General features: G+C 37.5%; 1 protein-coding gene across 1 annotated transcript; it reads left to right on the plus strand.

The window, feature by feature from the left end:
- Window positions 1-60: 60 nt before the first annotated feature.
- Window positions 61-14,195, plus strand: ACADSB (acyl-CoA dehydrogenase short/branched chain). The gene is made up of 11 exons (XM_032190698.1): window positions 61-113; window positions 3,135-3,297; window positions 4,150-4,250; window positions 5,047-5,253; window positions 5,712-5,882; window positions 7,250-7,375; window positions 7,765-7,857; window positions 9,964-10,053; window positions 11,618-11,755; window positions 12,365-12,464; window positions 13,140-14,195. The coding sequence occupies exons 1-11, from the start codon at window positions 69-71 to the stop codon at window positions 13,208-13,210; spliced, it is 1,305 nt and encodes a 434-aa protein (XP_032046589.1). The 5' UTR covers window positions 61-68; the 3' UTR covers window positions 13,211-14,195.
- Window positions 14,196-24,376: the final 10,181 nt, after the last annotated feature.

Raw genomic sequence — 24,376 nt, forward strand, 5'->3', positions numbered from 1 at the left:
CCTCCCGCGGCCCGGCCCGGCCCGGCCCTGCCCACCGCAGCCTCGCGAGAGGGAGGCGGTGCCACAAGATGGCGGCGGCGGCGGGCGGGTGGCTGAGGAGCGGCGCCGCCAAGGTGAAGCCGGCAGCTGAGGGGGGCTGGAGGGTGCCAGAGGGTGGTGAGGGGAGCGATGAGGCTGTGGAAAGAGAGGAGACGAACCCACGGGCACGGTGCCCGTGGTGGGAAGGGGTTGGCTGGGGGCGTGTTATGGGGAAGAGTCGTCGGGGAAGGGAGCTCAGGGAAATAAACAGCTGTGGTGTTTATTTCGTGTGTTAATATTCGTGTCTTAATGCTGCTGCCGCGCCCGCCGGCGTTAAAACCTCGCTTCAGATTGTAAAAGTGAAGGGAAACTGATAAGGTAATTTTTTATAGGAGCTGAGGTGAAGGCAAGAGTTGAGATAACGTTGATTTTTCTTCGGTTTATCAGCAGCCCAGGAACAACCATATATCAAATATATGCTTTTAGTAGGGCAGGAAGCCTGAATCTTCTAGGAACACAAATCATTGCCTTATCTGCAGGAAAAAAAGGAGGAAAAAGCAGTGAAGTGGTATCAGGGCATTTGTGTAGTGTGTATGCATGTTACTTATCTGAATTTGCAATGGTATATGACTATGATTTCTAAGAATAAAATTGTAAACAGTAATATTTAATGTTTTTAAAAAAATCTAAATATTGAAGTGAAAACCAATTGCTTCTACACCATGCTGATACTCAGGAGTGAAATGCACAGAGTGGCGACCCACAGGAATATGGGTGGGTGGCCGTGGTAGGTTTCATTTCAGGGTTATCCTGGTGGTTTTAAGACTTTTTGAGGTAACCCTGTTATGAATAATTCCTTTTATTGCCTAGTGCCATCTCTATGAGGCTGTAACCTGTAGCAAACACCTCTACAGGCTGTAACCTGTAACAAATACTGAACTATTTACCCTGCAGAGCTTCCACGTGCCAGCCAGGTGTGTTGCAGGTCACCTCGGCCAGTATAGCTCCGCGTACTTGTGCATGTCCTTGCTGAGCTGCTGCTCGTTTTCCTGAAATCATATGAGAAAAATCTGTTAGTTTTTCTCTGGATGATGAAATCTGTGCTTCCCACAGGGCAGAGTGCTCTGCATGTGTTTAGCGATGTGTTCACCTGCATGGTTGGTAATTCTGCATCCCAGCTTCAAGTGCAATAAAGGAAAGTACAGGTGATGCCCAGAGCATTACCAGTTGTTTCAACAGTGCTGGCTTGTTGCATAATGAGCGTACATACTTGCAGCTTTTCAAAAAGTTTTGTATTCTTAAAAGGGCGCTATGCATTTTCCCTGGCAGCTCATTGTCAGTACTGATGAAATGTACTCAATGGTTCATCGCTGGTTATGCCACCATGAAAGAAAAATACTCTTTTCTTTGTACTTAGAAATAAAGTAGTGGAAGAAGCATTCTCTAAGCAGGAACTATGTGTGATTTGTAGTCCTATAACTCTTCAGGAAGCTCACTATGTTAAATGCATGTATATGTATGTATATATTTATGTTTTTTCCCTCGTAGACCTTACCAAGAACACTGACTTAGGCAGGTAAATGTTTAATAGTTTTGCATGTCTAGGTTTTGAGTGTTCCTACCATAGGTGGATGTTCTGTGTGTAACTAGTTCCTCACTGGCAGTTTCAGGAGTGTAGTTACCTTGAATTTTTTCCTTTATTTAAGCGTCTCTTATTTTGGTTTTCTCCAAAGACTTGTGATGACTCCAGTAACTTAGTCTTCATTTGAAAGTGTTAGAATTATCTAACGCTTCTGATCATCTAAACATGGTATTTGTGAATCAGCCCTGCTAGTCAGTATTTGTTTTATCTGGCCAGTGGCGTTGAATATGAATGAACATTGAATGTTCACAGCAATACCTGTCTTCTCTACTGCAACTTTTTTATTTTTTGCTATGCATGACTGGTTGTGATGAAGTTCGAGTTCCTTACTTGTAGTAGACTTGGGTATCTTGTCTCTAAGACAGAAGGAGTCCACAATCTGTTTTATATTAGTTCTTCAGCCAGCAAGGTGACAGGTATTGAAAGCTAACATGGAATAGAGTAATTATTGGAAGGATCAAAAGAAATTTTAGTTCCTGACCCCAAAATTTCTGCTGTTTTTTGAGGAATGCTACTATCACGTTGTGCACTGCAAACTTGCCCTGCGTTCTATGAGCTAAGTAGCAGTCTGTTTACAGCACAGCCTGTCAGTCTGCTCTCTGTGGGGTTAAGAGTGCACGCTAGCAAAAATGTATGTTGGCAGGAGAATGTTCAGATATATGTTATTTTTATGGCACAGCTGTGTCTCTACAAGGGGTTTCTGTCAGCAGTTGTCTTGATAAGAAATGAATGCCTGCACTTCAGACTGACATAGCAATAGTGAAAGAAATCTCAAGCCAAGATCTGATCTTAAGACATTAGCCACAGAGTTAGTTGGGTTTGGGGAGCTATGAAAGCAAAGCCTTTTTTCTGTCTTGCCTCTTTCGAGGTCAGGCAGTCGAGCTGTTCTTTTTCAATACTGCAAAATAAGTTTTGCAGCAGGGTAGTTACTGTTAGCCTGCTACTTTTTGAGCTAACTCATATTTGTTATACTAACTTTTTTAAATCCTAAGAGCTTATTTTACTGTTAGAAAGTGTATTAACTTTTAAACCAAAAAATGGGCTCCTTTCTAATGCATGCAAAATCTAAGATTTGCAAAATCTTAGAAAATCATTAGAAAATGCATTTCCCCATACAGTAGAGAGAGTAATTCTGTCAAAGTATACATTTCATACTATGAATATTGCAGCAGACTTGCAAAATTGTCTTCAAAAATAAGTACTATCAGTGAAGCTTATTTGCCACAAAAATTAAAACTGACTAAAATTCATGTTTTGAATATTTTGTAGCATAAAGTGTTAAACTTCAAGAAAGAAAATTGTTTTGTATTAATAGATATCAGGTAGATTGAGTGTAAGTTATATTTCCTATTCTGTTACTGTTCTACCCAGTGTGTTTATTAAGTATTTTCTGTATTAATATATGAAGTATTAAAGTAGTCTACAGATGCAAACTCTATTAACTGTTCTGATGTTCTGTATTTGTTTCCAACAGCTGAAAAAAAACATACCAGCGTACTTGGCAGCTTCGTGGAGGGCTTCTCCATGTGTCTTTAGATCCTCCAAATCAGAACTTGCGCCAAAACTAGACAGTGATGGAGTTGTCTATGCTCCGCTTCAAACGTTCACTGAAGAGGAAACAATGCTGAAGAACATGGGTACTTACTTTCTGTGGCGTTAAAGTTCAGAAATGTTTAGCTAGAAGGGAAATTTTGTCTGATTTTGCTTAAAACTGCTCTAATTCACAAGAGAAGGATGTAATGTTCTTTCGATTCTTTTTCCATGCTACCGTAGCACAGTTCCACATACCATACTGCAGTTTACTCTGTATAAATAAATATTAACTGTTCGAAGTTGTTGCTGTCGCTGCAGTGAAGTTGCCTGACATTGACTCGTGCCCTTTCTCAGGCACTTAGTTCAGCTACAGGTAACTGCTCCAGCTGGTTTTCAGAGATTTCAGGTTTACCCAGAATGGTGACAGATGTGATCTGTGTGTCTGCAATGTAGGCAGGCCTGCATGAAGAAGAGGAGTCCTCAGGGCAAAGGTGAAAGACTGAGAACCTGCACGTTTGGGAGAGAGTTTATAAAAGGCTCAGGCTCAATAGAAACAGTTTTGTTTACAGGATCTTGTACACTCAGTATGTTTTAAAGCCTGAGACCATCTTCCCAAACTGCAGATTAAATTTAAAAAGAACAGGATAAAGCTAACAAAATAAGAGGTGTTTTTTTTTTTGTCAATTGCTCTCATATAAGTGTTGCTGAGGTGCTTTTGAAGTTTGAGTCTATAAGAAGTATTTGTTTCAGTTCACAGACTTGTGGCTGAGTTCAGAAAGCAATGATAATTGAACGTTGTGGCACATTACTCTGTTTCACTTGGGCAACTTGTCCTTTTATTAAATTGTCTGGGAGAGTCAGAGAATATATGCATAACCTCTCAGAAATACCATATGACTGTTATATTGATCCTCGAGTGTTAGAATACTTACACAGTTTCTTTCTTTTCATTACAGTGAAAAAATTTGCTCAGGAACGAGTTGCACCTTTGGTGCAAAAAATGGATGAGAATTCGAAAATGGAAGACTCTGTAATAAAGGGATTGTTTGAACAAGGGGTCTGCACACTTTTACTTAACTTTTTAATCAAAAAGTGACACTGCTGATAGGGATTTCTAGCTGTCTGCTTTTCAGATTTTTAGATTGAGAGATGTAAGTCAAATTAACTTGATGAATTGTTGAAAATGTTGAGTTTATCAACACCAGGGCAACTTTCTCTTCTTTTTTAATGCATTATCTCTCTCCATCTTTTACTGTGATATTCTTTCCATCTTACCACTCCCATAGTAAATTCTTCATCTTGAGTTCCTTTTCTAGCCCACCTCTTTTTGTTTTTTCTTTGCCCTGGATAAACAAACTTGCATAGAATCCTAGAACCAACATGACTTTGATACGCATTGCTGGAAAAGGATGTCAAGAGTCCTCTGTGTCCATTTTGGGCAACCACAAGGGCTTGTGTTGCAGATAACCTGTTTATCATTCCTTGTAGCCTTTCCTGCTATCAAACCTAAATAAAGCTTGTCTGTGATGAGAACATCACTTTATACAATGACGACTAAATATTCGTCACGAGGTTAGAGATTGCCATTGTTCTGAAGATTGCAATCAAATTAGTCCGTGATGATTGACCTGTATACTGCATTTGTTTATTATTTCTTGCTTAAGTTTATCAACTTCTCTGATAAAATGTTAGTTTTTTAAGGGTATTGAAGGAAGCTGGGTCTGTGGGGAAGGATCTAGAAATATTAACATTCTGTGGTTTTTCTTTTAATCTCTAAGTGTCTGCTTAGATTAACAAATTGGTGGTGAGAACTAATGAGAAAGACTGACATATTTGCATCTTTCACCTTTCAGCTGATGAGTATTGAGCTTGGGGAAGAATATGGAGGAACTGCAGCTTCATTTTTTTCAGTCATATTGGTGGTAGAAGAATTGGCCAAAGTTGATCCAGCTGTAGCTCTTCTGTGTGAACTCCAAAATACACTAACAAATAGGTTGTTTACCACATACGGAACAGAAGAACAAAAGAGAATTTACTTGCCCAAAGTGTCTAAAGATACAGTGAGTCAAAGTCACGCTTTACTAAAATATAATATAGTTTTTATAGTTTCAATAGCATTAGCGTGTTTTTTCAGTAACTAAATGGGGTGACTGCAGCATTAGAAAATCTTTGTATGTGAACTTTGAGATGCCTGTTAGAGATGAGTTCTGGGGTGATACAGATCCTGTCATCAGTAGCTGAGAGGTAAAAGTGGAAAGGGTGTTACTAGTGTCATTAAAAGTTAATTTACTGTGGAAAAAAAACTTTAAAGCTCTTGAGTATGAGACATCTAATTATACAGTGTTTGTATTGTTAATTTCCATATCTGAAACTTAGTTACTTTGAGGCAGTAAGTTAAAATGTTTGAATTTAAGAGGCTTGTGCTTGCTGATAACTATTTTTGTTGTGTAACTCCTAAGTTGTGTCTACATATTCAAAAACAAGTAAAATGATTTTTTTTTTCCCCTTTAATTGACAGATAGGCAGTTTCTGTCTGTCAGAGGCTGGTTCTGGCAGTGATGCTTTTTCTTTGAAGACTCGTGCTGAAAAGAAGGGAGACTACTATATTATCAATGGCTCAAAGATGTGGATTAGCTTAGCAGAACATGCCGGAGTTTTCTTTGTGATGGCAAATACAGATCCTGCCTCAGTAAGTTGCTAAAGAATAATTGCATTTTCAATGACAGCTGATGATATATGATACTATGGATTTTATATTAATAATGTGGTACTAAAGGTTAACATTATTTGTACCTTTTCCTAGCTGAGAACAAACATTTAAAATATTTCCCAACAAAAATAAAGAACTTGCTGAGCAATTTAATAAATTCCTCCCACTGGGGAAAATAAAAACGTCAGAATCATAATTGCTTAGATGAAGAGCACAGCATGCATTGGTATTATTCTGAGTAATGGAAGAACAGAGATTGTGGCACTTCTGACCTAACAGACAAGTTGCTGTTCGTAAGAGGCAAAACAGAGCTTAGACTACATGTACTTTGTAATTAACAAGTGTACAATAGTAGTAAAGTATGATCAGATTAAAAAGCAAAACAAGGAAAAAAAAAAAAAAACATACCTGAATATGCATGTTTCAACTCTTGTCACTTAACAATTTCAATATAGTTAGTGAAGACTCAGAAAAATCAACTAAAGACTTTAAGATATGCTGTACTGCAAGAGTACAGCAATTTTACTTAATTATTTGAAGATACTTATATTTTAAATTAGAATTTAAAACTCTAATAAATCTTATTTTTTTTAATATATAATGCATTGTCTTCTTAAAGTTAGAAAATTGTTTTTACATTTAAACGTTCAAGAACGATATTAAAAGTCACTTAAGTTCAAAGATTAAGTAACAGTTGACATTGGTACAAATTAGAGACCAGACCACCATAGATCTGTGTACGAAAATGTACAGTCTGCACTAGCAGCTCCTGTTTGGTGAGGTGGGCTGTCATTAAGGTGAGATTTGGAGAGCAGTCTCCTCTTTAATAAGACGCAACTCTTCCACAAGAACCACAGGTTGTTAACAATAAGAGGAGATGCTGTGGATGATAGAGACAGGAAGAGATGAAAACATGGCCTGGAGCACTTCATGCTTCTGTCTAAGGCCCTGTAGAATGTTGCATAAGAGCCCTGTGGTTCCAACAGGGGGAAATGCTGTCCGTAGAGATGCCAGAATTTAGACTGGCTGTACAATCTGTGTATTGTCACATGCGTGATTTTCAGAACAGCCAGGCACTACAGTCCTTCCTGTTACATAGTACTGGTCTCCTGTCTTCTCAAGAGAACTTCTAAGACTTTTCTGTTTTCCATGTGGAATAGAGGGGTTTACTTTGGCCTTATTAAACCACAATTAGTAGACATAGAGGGAGCAGGTGATGGTGACTTTTATTTACTAATGTATCATTAAGCAGGTATAAAATTTCAGTGTTGGAATTTGGTTTTTATATATACTTGTTAATACTAGTAGAAAAAAAAACAGTTTTTGATTATTTTAATTCATCCTAGGGATACAGGGGAATTACGTGCTTCATAGTAGATCGCAACACAGAAGGACTACACATAGGGAAGAAGGAGGATAAGCTTGGAATCAGAGCATCTTCTACTTGCCCAGTAACATTTGAAAATGTTAAGGTATTGTAAGCTGTTCAGCTATTGAGTCATGATTTGTATATGACTTGAACTTGACCAGAAGTAAGGAAAGAGTTAACTAAATTCCCAATTCTTTTCCTGCATTTCCCTCTTTCATCATTTGGCTTTCTTTGGCTATTTGCTCCCTAATTCTCAAAAGTATTGAGGGGGATTGAGTTCTAAGTTTTGATAGTTTCTCTCCTTTGTCAGTTTATAAACATGTGTGCCAGGGAATGTTCTAATTGGATATTCTAGGAATCAAATGTCTGCTTTACGTTTTATGCTGTCATTTATGGGGAACATTAAACAATGTAAACTAATTCACCTGTGAACACTTCTAGCAGTTGCAAAGATGAATAGAACAGGAATAACTGAGTGGTTTTATTCTTTAGGTTCCTGCAACCAACATCCTTGGACAGGTGGGACAAGGCTATAAGTATGCAATTGGAATGCTAAATGGTGGCAGGATAGGTATTGCTGCACAGGTGGGTAACGTTGCTTAATACTGGATACAACCAGTGTATGACTCTGAATTTGGATGGAAACTTGTGAAGTATTTACAGTTAGTAAGAATAAAGTGTTTAGGAAATCCTTTATTTAAAAACTACATTGCCACTAGATGTCACTGTCCCTGTGTCTAAGTTACAGTAATGTACAGAAACAACTGCAAATGATAAAATTGTCCTTTGGTGATACAAGCAATAGATTTAGAAAACATTAAATGGCAATTAGTTTGTCTTTGGTGGATAACTTACTGCTACTGAAATGTATCAACATTTTTATCTCCCATTATGCACATTTATTTCTTGAAGAAGACAGGCTCTTTGGACAATTTAACATAGTGAAATGTACAAAATTAATGTTTCCAATTGTAATTGGAGGGGATTGCCAAATGTGACCTTATGCTAACTGATGTTTTCTCAACAACTTGCTTTTAAAAGTCAACTTATTTTTAAAGTAAATATTAACTTTTGTAGCAGAAATGTTCTAGTTCATTGTTGTGTTTGAAAATTGTACCTTATGGCATCTTAGAGAAAATATTTGCTGATTTTGGAGTTACTTCCAAATGTTGCATTTTGTTGTAAAATCAGTTTGGATCTCAGACTGGTGCTGATTTCAGTGGAAATCAGATTCAGCCTTATAATAAAATAGCCTATGACAAGCTTTGGTATTTTGAATTTGCTTTTGCAAGTGATCTTTTCTTTGTATTTTGCTGTGGATGTAGTTGTGCTGTATAGGCTGTGATGCATCTGTAGTACCAATCTCCCTTACCTTTTGCTCCATCTTGCAGACAGTCCTCGTGAAATTTGGACTTTCCACATAGCAATGTACTATGCTGCTAAATAGGTTGGCTTTTCCATCATTTCTGAAATTTATCTGTGATTAAACTTTGTCGGATATGGCATTTAAAAACTAGAGCTGTGGGCCTCTGTGTTCCCAGAGATATAAATAATATAGATGTTCTGGCAGTAAAATACATGGTCTGGCTTTTTCTTTTAATTACTCCAAGTTAGACTTATAACCTAATTAAAAGTTAAGGCTAGGTAGTTGTTATATCTTAGTTACTACTTTTTTGGCACCTTCTAATTATGATAAATATACTTGAATGGACAAGAACAGCAGTTCAAAAGCCCTGTAGTACTGGATTTAGTTTTGCAGTAGTGATAGGTTTAAAAAATAATGAGCGTTTTATAAAAATGTAATTGTGGCTGTGAAAACAGTTTCAGATAGTTTTAGTGCAAGATAGCTGTATATATTGTCACAGGTGCTGAAGTTGATATATTTAGTTCATCTACACAAGTTTATATAAGAAAGCAACAAGTATGCCAGTACAGCTAATTAGCAACACTGCATTATTTACTTATGTTCTTTTCCCACATACACCTTTTCGTATATATTGTATTTTTTTTCTAGAACCTTAACTGAAAAAGGATTAAATGTCTTAAGGTAGTCAGAGTTACATTTTTACCTTCTTGGGGCTATTGGCTTAATATTTGGACCTATCCAAAAATACCCATACGCTACTGGACATCATTACGGAATCACAGAATTTCTAGGTTGGAAGAGACCTCAGGATCGAGTCCAACCTCTGACCTAACGCTAACAAGTCCTCCACTAAACCATATCGCTAAGCTCTACATCTAAACGTCTTTTAAAGACCTCCAGGGATGGGGACTCCACCACTTCCCTGGGCAGCCCGTTCCAACGTCTAACAACCCTTTCGGTAAAGAAGTTCCTCCTAACATCCAACCTAAAATGAGAAATTATTCTGAAAACATTTACTATTTGCAAAAACACATTTGACCCACAACTTTTGCTCAAAATTTAGTGTTTTCACAAATATTTTGCCTTTAATAAGAATGTTTAATTCAAGATTGAAGTAGTATAAAGTAGGCTTATTGTGGTGACTCACCTCAATAAGAAGGGAAGAAAACTTTTCATCTGCACATTAAGGTTTTTACACAGGTGATCTGAACTGCCTGACTGAAAGAAGCACAACTACTTTCATTTCTGTAAGGTGCATTCATTCAACTATTTTTTTTTTACTGAATATATGCCTCTTTTTTTTTTTTTTTTTTTTTTTTTTACAGATGTTAGGATTGGCGCAGGGGTGTTTTGACCATACAATTCCCTACACAAAGGAGAGAGTGCAGTTTGGGAAAAGCATATTTGATTTCCAGGTACCTGATAATGAACTCATGGGAAATTTTCTGTAAAAGGGTAACAGTGATCACATGGTAGTTGGTGAAATAAGTGATTTGCCTAATTTGTGGTCAACCTGTCATTTCTCTGCTTCGTATTTGAGAAGCATTTTTCAGAAGAATTGCAGATGAGCATTCATCTGCCATGTAAAATGTATAAATTCAGTGCCATGTGTTTTTGCAAGTAGAGTATAAATCATTAAAAACTTCAAAACAGTATTAATGTAATTCTTTTTATAATAATTCATTCACTGCGTTAGAAAATAATACGCACGGAATTGCGTTCTCTTTGGATTTTAATCTCACACTGTATAGAATGTGTTCCACTTCTCATACTCTTTTATGAGGTGTAGGTGAAGGCCTTTTCTGGAGACACTAGAAAGTATAAAAAGATGAGGAAAACTGATTGAATTATTATATTTCCTGTGTTATACAAAGACATTTAGTTTCCATGATAATATCTGTATCTTAAAATGAAAAAGACTCTTTGTTGCAAAAATGATGTATAGTTTAATAAGGAAGATGTATAATTGTAATTACTATAGTAATTTTCTTGTTAAAAGAAACCTACATTTCAGCTGAAGGGAAGGAACATTAGTACTACTCATAATTTATACAAATTTTAGGAAGTACCCACAGATATCTAGGAAATGATTGGAACTGCGTCTTTTGAATGGAAAATGGAATTTGTAATTGCCAAATCATTTTGTTATTTTGACCTGCCTATATATTTTTGCAAATTTTAGGGAGCAGTGTTAATGTTCTAATAAGATGAAAGATTTCATTATGTTTAGGAGCAAGTTAGACTACTAAATGTCCATTTTCAATCATTGTAATGTTTGGGTCACTCTAAGTAATTCCATTCTTCTGTAATACCTGCCATGTAGAGGTGAGTTCCATCACCTTTTTCTTTCCCCTTGAATCCCCTCATCAGACATGTCCTCTATACTTCTTTCTTTGCCATTCCTAACTTCTGTTTCATGGGTATGGGGCATGGGAAGTAGTAGTTGTCACCTTTGTAGTTCTTCACTTTATTTAAGAGGTACTTTTTTCAAGTCTGTCTCACTTATGCTTCATTAGTAGACATGTTAATAGTAGACAGAAGTAGACATGTTAATGTACAAATATTCTCATTAGCTGCAAAATATGGCTTTGACCAACCCCTGTCCCTGCACTGCCAAGGAGAATTCTGAGGTTTGGGTGACACTTTCCTTGGTGCTCATGGGTTCGAGTAGGTTCATGTTGAACCCTCCTGGCTAGCCAGTCAAGGCAGAAGTTACCCATTACATCTGAATCCAAGAATAGGGAAGGAGAAAAGGGGAGTGCAGTTCCTAAAAGGACTTCAGTGACTTAGAGTTTTGCCAACTTGGATGCCACCAATGCAGAGGCATGTGCAATTACCAGACCATCTGAAACTTTTTTTTTAATTTTAGAGTGTACTTATGTTCCTTTGTAGTAAAAAAAAAAAAAAAAAAAAAGTGAATCTTGCTAGAAATTCCAGTTGGGTGCTAGTTCTGTCTGACTTTTGGCATGCTTATTGCAGGGAATGCAACATCAGATAGCTCAGGTGGCCACACAGCTGGAGGCTGCGAGGCTGCTGACCTACAATGCAGCCCGTCTTGCAGAAACAGGAAAGCCATTCATAAAGGAGGCAAGCATGGCCAAGTATTATGCTGCAGAGGTAATTTACAGTTTCTCTATTCAATAAATTTGTTTCAATGCTGTTTGAAAGTTTCTTTTGTTATTGAATGTGCAACTTTTAATTCACATTTTGCCGTGAAATCTGTGGGTGTACTTTTTTTTCTCAGTCTCAAAGTAAAGTAGGGACTTGAGCAGTTTCTTTTTCAGTGGCCAAAATAAAATCACACAAAATAAAAATAAAAAGAGCCCTGTTAAAAGAGAAAATGAATTAGTATTTTTACTCATTTGAGAGAATTCACTCTTTCAGAATTCTCTTTTTGTGGCCATAGAAATGGTATGGTGAGACTTTGATCATTTCAACTCTACTGGTCACAACTGTGGGGCTTAGTAAGATTCAGAACTGGATTGTTTCTGCCTCTTTGTAATTACTGTTAATAATGGCTAGTGAATTCTTGATGTCTTCTGATATAGAATAATGTTATTTATATGATGATGAACACAAACGTATCAGTGTCATTTTCTCACTTGTTCTAGTTTACTATTTTATTTACTATTTTGTGTTTGCTTTAAATGGCTACAGAGAATAAAATTTACTACCACCTTCAAGAAGTTCAATCCTGAAATCATAACAGTGAAACTATTTTCATAGGTTGCCACACTGACAACTAGTAAGTGCATCGAATGGATGGGTGGTGTTGGATACACAAAAAATTATCCAATAGAAAAATACTACCGTGATTGCAAGATTGGTGAGTGGTAGCTTCTTAACAGGCATTTCTTGTAGCATTAAAGCTTGGGCATGCGTGACTGGCTGTTTTTTAAAGATACTTTTTTTCCTTAAGATCTGTAACCAACACTGATCCAAAGCCTAAGATATGACATGGTAAAACTTTAGGTATAAATAGCTGTGTTTGTAGAGCTAGTAACAGTGCTTAATTAGATATTAATAATATACAGACACACATTATTTTCTGTTTCATTAGGAAAATTCCAGTTTGAAAAAAAATCAAAGTAGTATCTTTAAATTAATGATCTGAATTTATGTAGAATTTTATTTTCAAGATGTGTTTACCAGTGTAATTTCTGAACCTAACATTTTGACATTTCTAACAATGCTACCCTTTACTTTGACTTTACTGCTGATATCATTTGTTAATAGTTAACTTTTGGTGGTTATCTTGGAATTGCTTTTCAGGAAAACTTCTTGTCATTGTGTTGTACCAAAATAAAAGTATTTTGATTATTGCAGATAATAAGATAGGAACGCTTATGCAAATATTAATTCTGCTTCTAGAACTTGCTCAGTAAAGCTTCACTTCATAATTATAAACGTTGTAGTTGGTCTGTTAGAATAATATCTTGATCTCTCTTCAGATATTCACCAAAGTTTTATAGTCTTGTAATTTATTCTCTTCTGATTTCAGGTACAATATATGAAGGAACTTCAAATATCCAGTTGAGCACCATTGCAAAAAGCTTGGCCCAGGAGTACTGAAAACTTAAGGACTTCTTGACTGTTAACAGACATTATTTCACTGAACATTAATCTTGAATTACAGGTTTATTTGTAATTGTAAAAATCAATATGGTATCATAAATGAGAATACATCATTACAGACAAAAGCATAAGGAAAACCATGAATTCCCATTTTAGGATATTGAATGTGTAAATCATGCTAAATCATGAATTCCACATTCAAATCCAGATCATGGGTAAAAGTATTTATTTCTGCCCAAGACACTTCTAAGCTAATACATTGGCTGGCATTATTTTGTTGCTTTAGGTTATACAAGCAGTGTGTCTCAACTTTGAGATTTCAAAGTGAAAACAAAAGAAATCCTTGGCTTGGCTGGTGTAAAAGGCTCTGTTAAGCTACCTGAGAGAACGGTTTCTTCATGTGCAACACAACTGTTGCGTGGTGTGAAGCTTCTGTTTGTTCTTGATGCCTTATAGGTTACAGGAGTGGTGTTTGAAAATAGGTAAATGTGATGTTTTTTTCTTTCTCTGGTGGAGTGATGTCTATGGTGCTGCTGTAACTGGAGTAATTTTTATAGCAGCCCTTAGTGTGTTCTTAAGTATATCTTGGTAATTAAGCCCTTCCAGCCCCCAATTTGTAGTACTGAAAAGTGGATAATGTCTACCTCCCTTTCCAGCATTCTCAGCTCTTAAGGGTTTTAATCAAAGAGACTATTTATAGTTACCCTTTTATAAAAGATTGAGTTGAAATCTTTGTGAAATGGCATTAAAAAAGCTCTGGTAGTTCTGCAAAAAGACAGATATAAGCTAGGTAATAAGAAAACTGTGATACTGTTTCACAGGGACTTCCCTGCGTTCACTATGTGTTACAAACTTTAAACCTCAGTGTTCCTTAGAGTTGGGGAGGGTCTGTTAATTTGCAGTGAAGAAAATTCACTCATGGAAATGAGTTGTTCTCTACATGCAGAGATGTTTTTCTTCTGAGAGAGTGGGAAATAATTTTCTTGAGATGTATTTGCTTTTTTGTCCCTCTCTGTTTACTTTAAAATTAGACATTTTATTTACTGCTGAAGCCTCTTCAGTGTTGGAGAACTAATTAACTAAGAATCAAGAGACTGAAAGCCCAGTGTATGAAAAACTATAATTGCTGTAACTGGCAATTTGTTTCAAGTGGTTTGGGGAGGAAAGGATTGTTTTTCTGTTTTGTCCAACTTAAAGGAATCTCACTTTTAAATCTTGTTAGTCACTGGTGAGTCACTTTGGAGCTTGGAATGTTACAGTCTCAAACTTGTAGAGAACTTTTTGGCAAAACTAGTGAAGATGATCCTTAATAAGTCTGATTTGATAAGACAAACAGACTGCAGTGCCTTATACAAAGAAACAAGGAAGGACAAAAAACATCGTTAAAACAGTTTTTGGATTGGCTGTCAGCCTCAAAGGGAAGTAACTACATTTTTTTGTGAATGATTTCCCTCACATACACACTTTGCCTGTTGGTAGGTGAAGAATTAATGTAATTATATCAGATAAAAAAAAAAAGTATCTTCCATATGAGTTTGATCAACAATTTTGAGATTTTCAAAAATGCACAAGTAGGACAGTAGACTAGATGATTTCTGAAGGATTATTCTAGCTATATTATTTTTAAAAATACATTTAGGATGTTTGCAGGCTTTCTTTCAGCTGTTAGACTAGAATTAAGAGTACAGATGCCACATTGTCTAACATGTCTATTCTGTTCACTATAGTCTGTGAGCTGACAGCAATCATAATCATACTACGAATGCTTGAGTTACCTTGATTAATACAATGAGACGTGCTGGAGTGAGAAGTTGTCTTTAGCTGCTGCAGTTCAGCCTGCTTTGCTAACATGAGTATCAGCAGAGATCACGTTTTGATTCATACTGTTTAATAGGTTTTCTAGTTTGAAACACTATCTTGGCTTGGTTTCTGTAGTTTTGTATGAGGCTACAAAGTGGGTGACAATACTTAACTGACTTAATATAGTGCTAAAAGCAAACTGTTTGTGAAGGAAAGTGCAGAGCTCTTTGAAGGACTGCTAAAGGCTGGATATTCAGCATTATGTAAAAGGACTGTCTGTGTAGAACTGTGTCAGATATCTATTTGAGGAAAAAAAAATGTGAAAAATCAAAATAATGATTTCCAGCAGTCTGAACTTGGGTGCCATACTCCAAGAACCAACCTGGACAGCTTCATCAGCTGCGCATCAGCTCTTAGGTCAATGCATTAACTACTGTTACAGCTGTGAATATTTCACATCTCTCAGTTCCGTATGCTGCAATTCTAATACCTTTTGGGAGAAATGTATGCATTTCGTTTGAGTTTTGTCTACAAAATTCTGTGGAGGAATATGCGCACAAATGAACTGTAACTGCCAAGTTTCTTTCCAGGCTCCACTCTTGCTTCGAAAGGGTGCACATGGGCACGTCTCCGCATCAAGCATTGGGTGCTCTGGCCATTGACTGACTCTAGGAAGGGTTAACTTGTTTGATGGCTTCAAGTCCAGTTCCATTCCTGCACTAGCACAGGCTCTGGTTTAGTAATAGAATGTGCTCCGTTGTCCAGGAGCTATTAAATACTGCCTACGTCTCCCAGCCCATGTTGAGTCTTGGGACAGGCATTTATGGATTGCCATAAACTGCAGTTCTGCATTTGGCATGGTTGAGTTCACGGTGGTTGGCTACACCAGCAGGTGTAGGGCTGCAGAGCTGGCACTGTGAACGTTGGGAGGCTTTCCGTGCAGAGGGTAGGACTTGAAGCTGCTTTATACACTACGTATGTATATTGTGAGTTGTCACTTTGTGTCCTTAGTCTGTTGCCTTGGAACAACACCTTCAGTAATCAAATGTGACATCTGGGCTTCCCTGGATGGAAGAAAAAAAAAGCATTAGAAATGTATAAAAAAGTGCCTGAATTTGATGTTGAACTAGATAGGATGCTGATCTTGTGCATCAGCTGAGGGTTCTCTAATAATCTGTCATTTTAAATTGCAGTTTTTTTCACTGGGACAGACTGAATGTATCTTCTGTCAGGTTTCTTTAGTATTATCCTGGTTTGATAAAGATCTGAGGCAGTTCTCCACAGAAAGATTTAATTGTTACGTGGAAAATACTCAAATATAACATTTTATATAATGTTTTCTGTGCTGTTGTTCTTTCTTTCACATTTTCTTTTCCCCATGTAAAGATTGTGTTAGAAAAGGATTACATGAAATATCAAGTAATTGTTCAGTGGGAGCTTTTCACTATGTAAAGGATTTTCTAATTAACTTGTTATTACCTTTCTGTTTGGAAATCTTCTGGTGAGAGACACATTTCAAGTTCTTCATGCCATGATAAACTAGATTTGAAACACAGTCTGGTTCAAAAGCAGCTGCTGTCTTTCTTGAGCTTGCTTATTGAACACATGAAAACTGAAGAAACATTTTTTCTCAGCCCCAAAATGTATTCACAGTACCAATGTGATGGATCTTCTCTTACGAGAATTATGTGAAAGTGGTCAACAGCTGCCACAAATATTTCACAAATATTTACCTGTTACATTATCACTGTGCAAACTGTTGGAGGAGGCACAAATCAGGCATGAGCTGATGGGGCAGATAAATATATGCTGTACAATTCCCAAAAGGTTTTCACGATTTTGAATTTGTTCCACTGAAATACAGTAGTTGCAGAGCATTTTGCAAAGAGTTGTCTTTTCCTCTGAAGTGTAACTCCACCGTCTCAGTGAAGGGGAACAGCTGCAAGTCTTACTCGTCCAGGTTTGGCTGCCTAGAGGTATGTAGGTACGTAGTATGGCTGGCTGTGCACTCAGGTGAGAGGGAGCAAGTGCCTTCCTTCTTGTTCTGCTTCTGAGTGTTCACTGAGTCCATGCCAAGGACAGTCAGACATCAGTGCACAGCTCATCCAGAGTTCTAGGCTGATAGAAATGACCATAAATATTTCAGTTAAACATGGTGGCTGTCAGATCAATCACTATAATTAACAAAGTCCATCGTAGTGGCATTGAGGGAATTTCTCATTAGCTGGTACGAGACACATGATTAAGCTGCTTTGAAATCTCTGTTTATTATCCTCTAAAAATACTCTATTTGTGTGCAATACCACTAACACGTTGGGTGACTAGAACTAACTGCTGTGTTTCCTAATAACTTGTTTCATAGTTCATTGTTCAAACATTGATTCATATTGGTATATTAATGTTCAAAAGAACATACAATGTATAATGTATTTTTTCTGACTTTGTAACTTTTTTTGTATTTATATTTAAATATAAAGATGTGCAATCTCAACAGACAGCAATAGCATTTTTGTGTATTCTTCTGTCCTTCAAGATCATTTGGATTCACATCCTTGTGAAACTTTTCTCATCTTTCTCATTTGTGTAGAGTGACTAATACTGGAGAACTATCTATCTATCTATCTATATATATATAAAAAGCCTCCAGGTGACTTCACTAAAGATACTAAAGAAAAATTATTCTGCACCTGATGGAAAACTGTATCTTGATGGCCAAAAACACAGTGCTTTCAGAGCTCAGTGTATTTAATATATACAATGAGGACTTCTGAACATGTGGAAAAATAAATTCATCCAATGTCATCTGGGGTTGGGAGGGACCTTAAAGATCATCTAGTTCCAACCCCCATGCCTTGGGCAGGGACACTTCATACTTTGAAGGAAAAAAAAATAATAGAAACTGGAAAACCTAAAACACAGTGATGAACTCAACTTCGATGTGGCTAAAATAAAATTAAAATTAAAATCGGTTGATAAAACTTTGTTCATGGAATCACCTCATTATGCACCCAACACCAGCTAAAGAGGAAAAAGCCAACTTTGAAATGATACAAAGGTCTTTTTTTTTAGTATTTTATCTCATATGGAATAGCTTCGTGTTCTGACTGTTAAACTGAGTGAAGAAAAAAGGGAATAATTCAGAAATTAAAGTTAAGATTCTGGAAATTCATTTAAATGCTGAAAAGCTCCATAGAACTTGTTCTGTTAGTTGAGCTGCTGAATATATAGTTGGTATGCAGCAAATGTGTTTTAGTGCAAAAGCCAATGCTGTTTGTTTTAGGAAAGAAAATGTTAAGACATTCTGTTCCTGAGATGGAAGATGTTTACGTACCAAATGCAGCATTTGCTCCAATTGTTCCCGCAAGAATTGAGGCAAAGCACTTTTTCAGCTCAGGTACTTTTTGAACTTTTGAAAATGTTTTATGACTCCCTATTATGTACTAGAAGATTGGTATATGATATGAAGGCTGTACTTACGTTCATAGTCTTGTTTTCCCTGTGTTCAGAGAAAAACTCCTTATGTTCCATTCTATGATTTTTCTCAAACACAAACTGTTGTGCTCCCTTCGTAAATTCCAAATTTCTTTGGTCTTTTCAGCACCTGTCCAAGCAAGCTTTAAAAAGAAAACAATTTTCTCCGCTTAATTAAGGCAAGGTGTACAATTCATTGCTATGGCAGGTTATTTTGCTTGTTGCTTGAATAATAAAAGCTAAATCCATTTTATTGTAAGCTATATTTAGCTATTACCAAAGATTCACAGTTTCTAAGGTCCAAGGTAAGGTGCAGTAACAGGTCTTCCATTCTATACCAGAAGTATTTTAGCTCTACCGTGCTTCAGCTTCAGTGATTCAATTTGCAGAGATAAACAATTCTCTGGAGGTAATATAGTTTGTCATTATTTAATAATTATTTAAAATGTAAGACTCTGGGACACGTGAGTGTTGTGGTTGTCCTCTAATTCTTCAGGGGCTGACACAGCACCGGGTTAAAACACCGAATGCTCTGGTGTCTCAGACTTGCAATTGAATAGCTCACCTTTTCTATGCTGTTACTTCTATTTAGAAGTGTCCAAAATTCCTTTTTTTCTCTTTTTTTTTTTTTTTTTTTTTTTTAAACTATAAAAGCCTTCTGGCACTGAATTACATCTATTTCTTGACTGAAACATATCTGCTCTATGCTAACATCATTATCCAGGAATGATTTCTAGAAGAGGAAGTGAAGAATAATTAAATCATTCCTAACTGAAGGAAATGCTTCGCAGAACTATGCAAATTCCAATTTGGCCAAGATGCTGCGGTTTCATATTCTATTTCTGGGAAGGGCAGAGAGAGAAGCAGTTATTTTTGGAGCGAGGTTCTGGCTCTAATTTTTCTCCCTTGCCTCGAGATGAGCGCGTGCTGGGACATCCGTGTTCAAGGCAGGAGCACGGTACCTGCCGTGGTCTGCTTCTAACCCTGTCCTGCTGCGAGTGCTTGTAAGTTATTCTTGCTCCCCTTGCTGAAAGTGTCATTTGCTGGGGTGCTCGCCCAGATCCCTGACGGGGGATATTTTGCCAGGATGCATGAGGAGGGCTCAGACCTAACCTGAAGCAGTGACGTCTCTGCCCGGTGAGTAGGGCTGTCTAGCACTGCTCTGGCTCTGCCAGCACAGGGCAAAGGTACAAGGGAAGTACCTGCTTAACCCTGCTGCTCAGCTTGGAAGAAAGCAGGATTACGTTTTGGAGTGCAAAAAAAAATGAGATGATTCCTCTGTGCGTGCTCAGCAGGAGTGCATGGGGGGAGCCTGCGGACTGGGCACAGCCTGCTGTGGCTCTGGGGCTCGCAGGTTTAGATCTTCCCTTCTTTCCATATGCAAATCTTTTTCCCTTCTTTCTATCTGCAAATCTCACTTTTACAAGGGTTAAGGCAAAATGCCTGGTGGGCTGGGAGGGGAGGGGGAGACTATTTATTCTTACTATTTTTATGTGGGAATGTTTGGGAATACATTAGTGATGTGTAGTTGAATTATTAACTGGAAAAGTAAGAGTGTTGGGAGAACAGCTCCACAACTTTTGCCATTCAGGGAATCAAATTGCTAAAATGAGTTGTGTATTCAAGCAATCCGTGTAAAGGAAAAGCTGTAAAAGTAGGACGTGTTATTAATTTTAAAGTTACGTTATAATAATGAAGTATAAATAGTGAACTTCGGTGATTTGCAAAAGGTACCAGCCTCGTGTCTCTCCTAAACTGGTTGATTTATGTGCTGTTTGCTGTTTTTGGGAACACAAAACAATTAATTTATGTGTGAAAAGAACAGTGAATTAATCCTAGAGAGCCCTGAAGCCTTTAAAGACCTGAATCATATGTTGAGCTCGTTTAAAACTTGCATAAGAAATTAATGTAGAATAAAGCCCCTTAATTTGAAAAGTGCATCTATAGTAGGTGTCCCTAGGATATCTTCTGGATCATTCTTCAGAAAGGTTAAGGAGGACTTTATTTTTTTTTCTTTCTTTCTTTTTTTATATTCAGTATGTATTTTCCAGTTGCAGCTCAACATGGTGCATTTCAACTTATAAAGAGACAGAGATTTTAAAAAGAAACGGGGAGCTTTTTATTCACCTTCCACTTAATTTCCTTGCTGCCTTGCCAGTCCCAGCTTAATGAATGTAATTGCTACCTTTGATGAAAATACTATTATCAAGATCACACATTACATTGGAAAACAGTTTTTCTTTAAACACAGCTACTGCAGTCTCTAATTATGCATGTAACAAGTGGCTCCTGAACAAAAGAGCATGTTGTCTACAATTGCTAGGAATTGGAGCAAGGCAAATTTGAACAAAGAACAGATTAGATTTGCTCCATGCTCCACAAAGCCCATTCCCCTGATTAATTTCCTGCAAAAACTAAAACAATTCTCTCTTAAAAGAAACTAACCCTCATCTCCAGAATGATCCATATGCCATTTGTGTCAATCTATATGATGATAATGGCTGCAGATTTAAATTATTAACTATTAGATGTAGTAAAATAGGAAAGCTCTTTTATAAACTTACCTTTTCATATGTAAATAAGCAGTACAAGGACTTAAGGAATAAGGGACAAAAACCTGACTTTTCTGTGGAAACCAGGAGCCAGAAAGCACCCAGTAACTGAAAGTCTGAATTGTGTGTGCATAATCCAATTATTTTGTCAGTTTACCCTGTGCTACGTGTTCTGCACAGGCGCTGCAGCGGGAGCATCATCTCTCCTAAAGGCTGTGTTGGTTTTTCCAGGAATGAATGACACATTCGAGGGCTGCTTCCTCCAACTACGTGTGTGCACCTTGAGTTCTTCTGAAAATGATTTCATTCTCGAAACAACAGTATTTAATGAGACAAAATCAGAGTTGGAAATACATTTGCTATTATTCCATGGAATAGCCAGCAAGACAGCAGTAAAATTTTGAATTAGTAATTGGCCACTGATACAATCCTGCAAGTATGGATTGAATTGTTTTTTGTGTGTGTGTTACTAATACAAGGAATCAGTCATAGTAATTTAGCACATCGTATTATTTTTCATTTTTATTTGTATTGATCTTGGATTCCTGGCTGTTTCCCATTGTACATGATGCATATAAAACCCAGTTATGTGGATAAAAGAAGAAGTTCTGCTTAAAAGCGTTTATGGGTTAGGATCAGATAAGGACTCATGTAAACCCTTGTCTAGATAAATATTTTTAAGAAAAATTGGTAAGCAGAAATGCTGTAGTGGTAAAAAAGCATCTTTAGTCCTGCATCCTCTTGCTCACTGTAGTGAAGATGCTTTGTTCCTGTGAGTGAAGTCAGATCAGTCGTGTAGGAATGGGCCCTGCAGCTTGTGGTGGTGCCTGTTCAGCGCATTTCTCTGCCAGGCAGGATCCAAAGCCCCCTTTCTGTGTGATGCACACTACAAGCAATGGTTCAGTTAGCCTGGGTTTGATGTTTTTGGAGGAAGGTGGTTCAACAGTGTCCTCTCTGTCCCTGTCAGCTCTGCCATACGCAGTAGCATATGTGAAGTCTTCCAGTGGCCAAAGTCTACGGTGCAGTCAGTGAACAGTGATGTCCATTCATCCACTCACTCAGTGCTGAAACAGGTAATACTAAACATTTTCTCTGTCACAAACCTATCAAAGATATGAGGTGTTGAAGCTTCTGTGTAGTTTTAAAACATAGTGAGCTATATCTTAATAGGATTGGTTTATGAGCTTGAAATTTAGAGATTTCTAAGACACTGTTGAGAAATCTTCCAGGCTTTGCAGCTGTTGCCCATGCTCCCAGTCCTGTTCCATAAAGCAGCTTCTCTTCACCTGCAGTGTATTTTCATGCATGACCAATATGTGTACCCTCTGCACTGTTCTGAAATGTCTGCTTTAGAGCTCTCTTAGAGTGGGTAACTCTGGTCTGCTGGAAATAGGTGATGCTCCCTATGCTGGGATGACTGTATTATGCAGGGGAACACGGGACCATGAGATGCAGCACAAGAGAAATGACTCTGAAATTAATGATGTGCAGTGGCCAATAATAGGTTCCTTGCTGTGAAGCTATTTCGCAAGAGATAATGATGGGGGGAAGGAAAAGCGATACCAATTATATTTTTCAAATGAATATTAATTGTGAGGATTTTTCCAAGTATCCAAATGAATGAGTGTCCAAATCCTTTCTTCTTCCTTGGGACTCATCCTGCAAGGTCCTGCAGCATCTCATTCAAATCAGTAGGGGTTGAAAACCATGTGGAAATTCCAAGGAACAAGTTTGCGAGTGCCTTCAGTATGGGCAGGCTTTGCCAGTGCTGGGGAATTCAACACAGCTGGAGCTGCATTACAGCCAATTTGCATGGGCAAGCAGAAGCTGCCTCCTGCAGCCCGCACGGCTTCTCATACTTCTCTTTGGGGCTATGGCAGGACTCAGGAGAACAACTTACAAGTGGCCAAGCTTAGGAATTGAACACTATATATTTTTATTTTTTTTAGCATAGCCACTAAACATCAGACGGGGTGTTACTGGCCAAGGTAAAAGAATTGCACTAAGCTTAAATGACTTCACAAAGCCTACAAGTGCCCAAGTCTTACAGCCTGTTTCAAAAGTTGAATTGTGCCATGTGGGGCCATGCGTCCCACTGAGTATTGCAGGACTGAGGGTGCTGAGCTCTGGTGTCTCCTCCAACATGCAGCAAACCATAAGGAGCTTCTCTCTAAGAGGACGTGTTGCACAGAGTGCCAGAAAGGGAAGATGTAAGATGGCAGAGGTCTGGTAGGTATTAGCAGCTCACAATATCTTTCTGTATAGCAGCTTTCAGGGTCTTGGTGTTCTTATTATGCCAATGCAGCGATCAGGGAGACAATCCTACCCCTGGTATACCTGTCATTTATCTCTTCTCAGTCACTATTATAATTCTTCCCAGATTGCACTACTTGCCAAATCACAGAAGTATCTAGGTTGGAAGAGACCTCCAAGATCACCTAGTCCAACCTCTAACCTAACACTAACAAGTCCTCCGCGAAACCATATCACTAAGCTGATAATACATAATCTTTAAAATCTGCACTTAATACAAAATCTTTAAAATGCACCCTGCAGACAAAAAAAAAAATCATAATTTTCCATGAGGATGGAATTAATCAAGATGTAATTATGACACCAAATGAAATTACTTAGAACATCATAAAAATCTTGTTCATCTCTCATCTTTAAGAAACTGAATATAAGAAAAATTAAATCCTTTCTCTGGAAATGAAAATCATTTCTGTTTCCAGATGCACTTTTCTTGAGTGTTTCAGATACCATGGGTTTTCTGATGATGGGACCACTACAGATCTTGCACTGGTGAAAAAGAAACCTAAGAACAAGGTTGCATTTTTTAGTCTTTTAACTGCAAATATTCATGACAAAAAGGAACATGATTATAGTCACTGGCTGGGGAAGCTGGAGAACAAAACCAATATATTTAGAAAATCCAGAATTACTTGTGAGTTAACTTCCTTTTCTTCCCTGAAATAAATGTCAAGTTGAAAGTAACCTCATGAATTTGGGGAAATGTATCTGTGTACCTTCCTGAAGAAGTGTGAGCTCTTTTTCCTTTCCAAAGTAATTGTTGTTCCCTGCTGTGGGTGTTAGTTTCTTATTTTACTGTAGCATTTAAGACAGCTCACAGTAAAAATGCTGCCCAGAGAACAGCCGTGGTACTTTGGCAGCATAAATATTTATCCCTTCATCACACCATCTCTGCTTGTCTCACATCAGCCAACTTCAGAAGTTTAACACAATTACCAGGTTAACCCCCAGATCCATAAGTGTTCTTCCAGGTGATTTGAAGTGGTGCCTAATAATGCACATTTTTTGCATAGATATTGCCTGGAATATG

Source organism: Aythya fuligula, chromosome 7 (genome assembly GCF_009819795.1).
Source record: "Aythya fuligula isolate bAytFul2 chromosome 7, bAytFul2.pri, whole genome shotgun sequence".
Classification (NCBI taxonomy): domain Eukaryota; kingdom Metazoa; phylum Chordata; class Aves; order Anseriformes; family Anatidae; genus Aythya; species Aythya fuligula.

Excerpts from the sequence above, each read along its gene's own strand:
- ACADSB (XM_032190698.1), top strand. The coding sequence starts at position 69 with ATGGCGGCGGCGGCGGGCGGGTGGCTGAGGAGCGGCGCCGCCAAG. Across the intron at positions 114-3,134 it reads TGAGGAGCGGCGCCGCCAAG|CTGAAAAAAAACATACCAGC; the intron begins GTGAAGCCGGCA and ends TGTTTCCAACAG. Across the intron at positions 4,251-5,046 it reads AGGGATTGTTTGAACAAGGG|CTGATGAGTATTGAGCTTGG; the intron begins GTCTGCACACTT and ends TTCACCTTTCAG.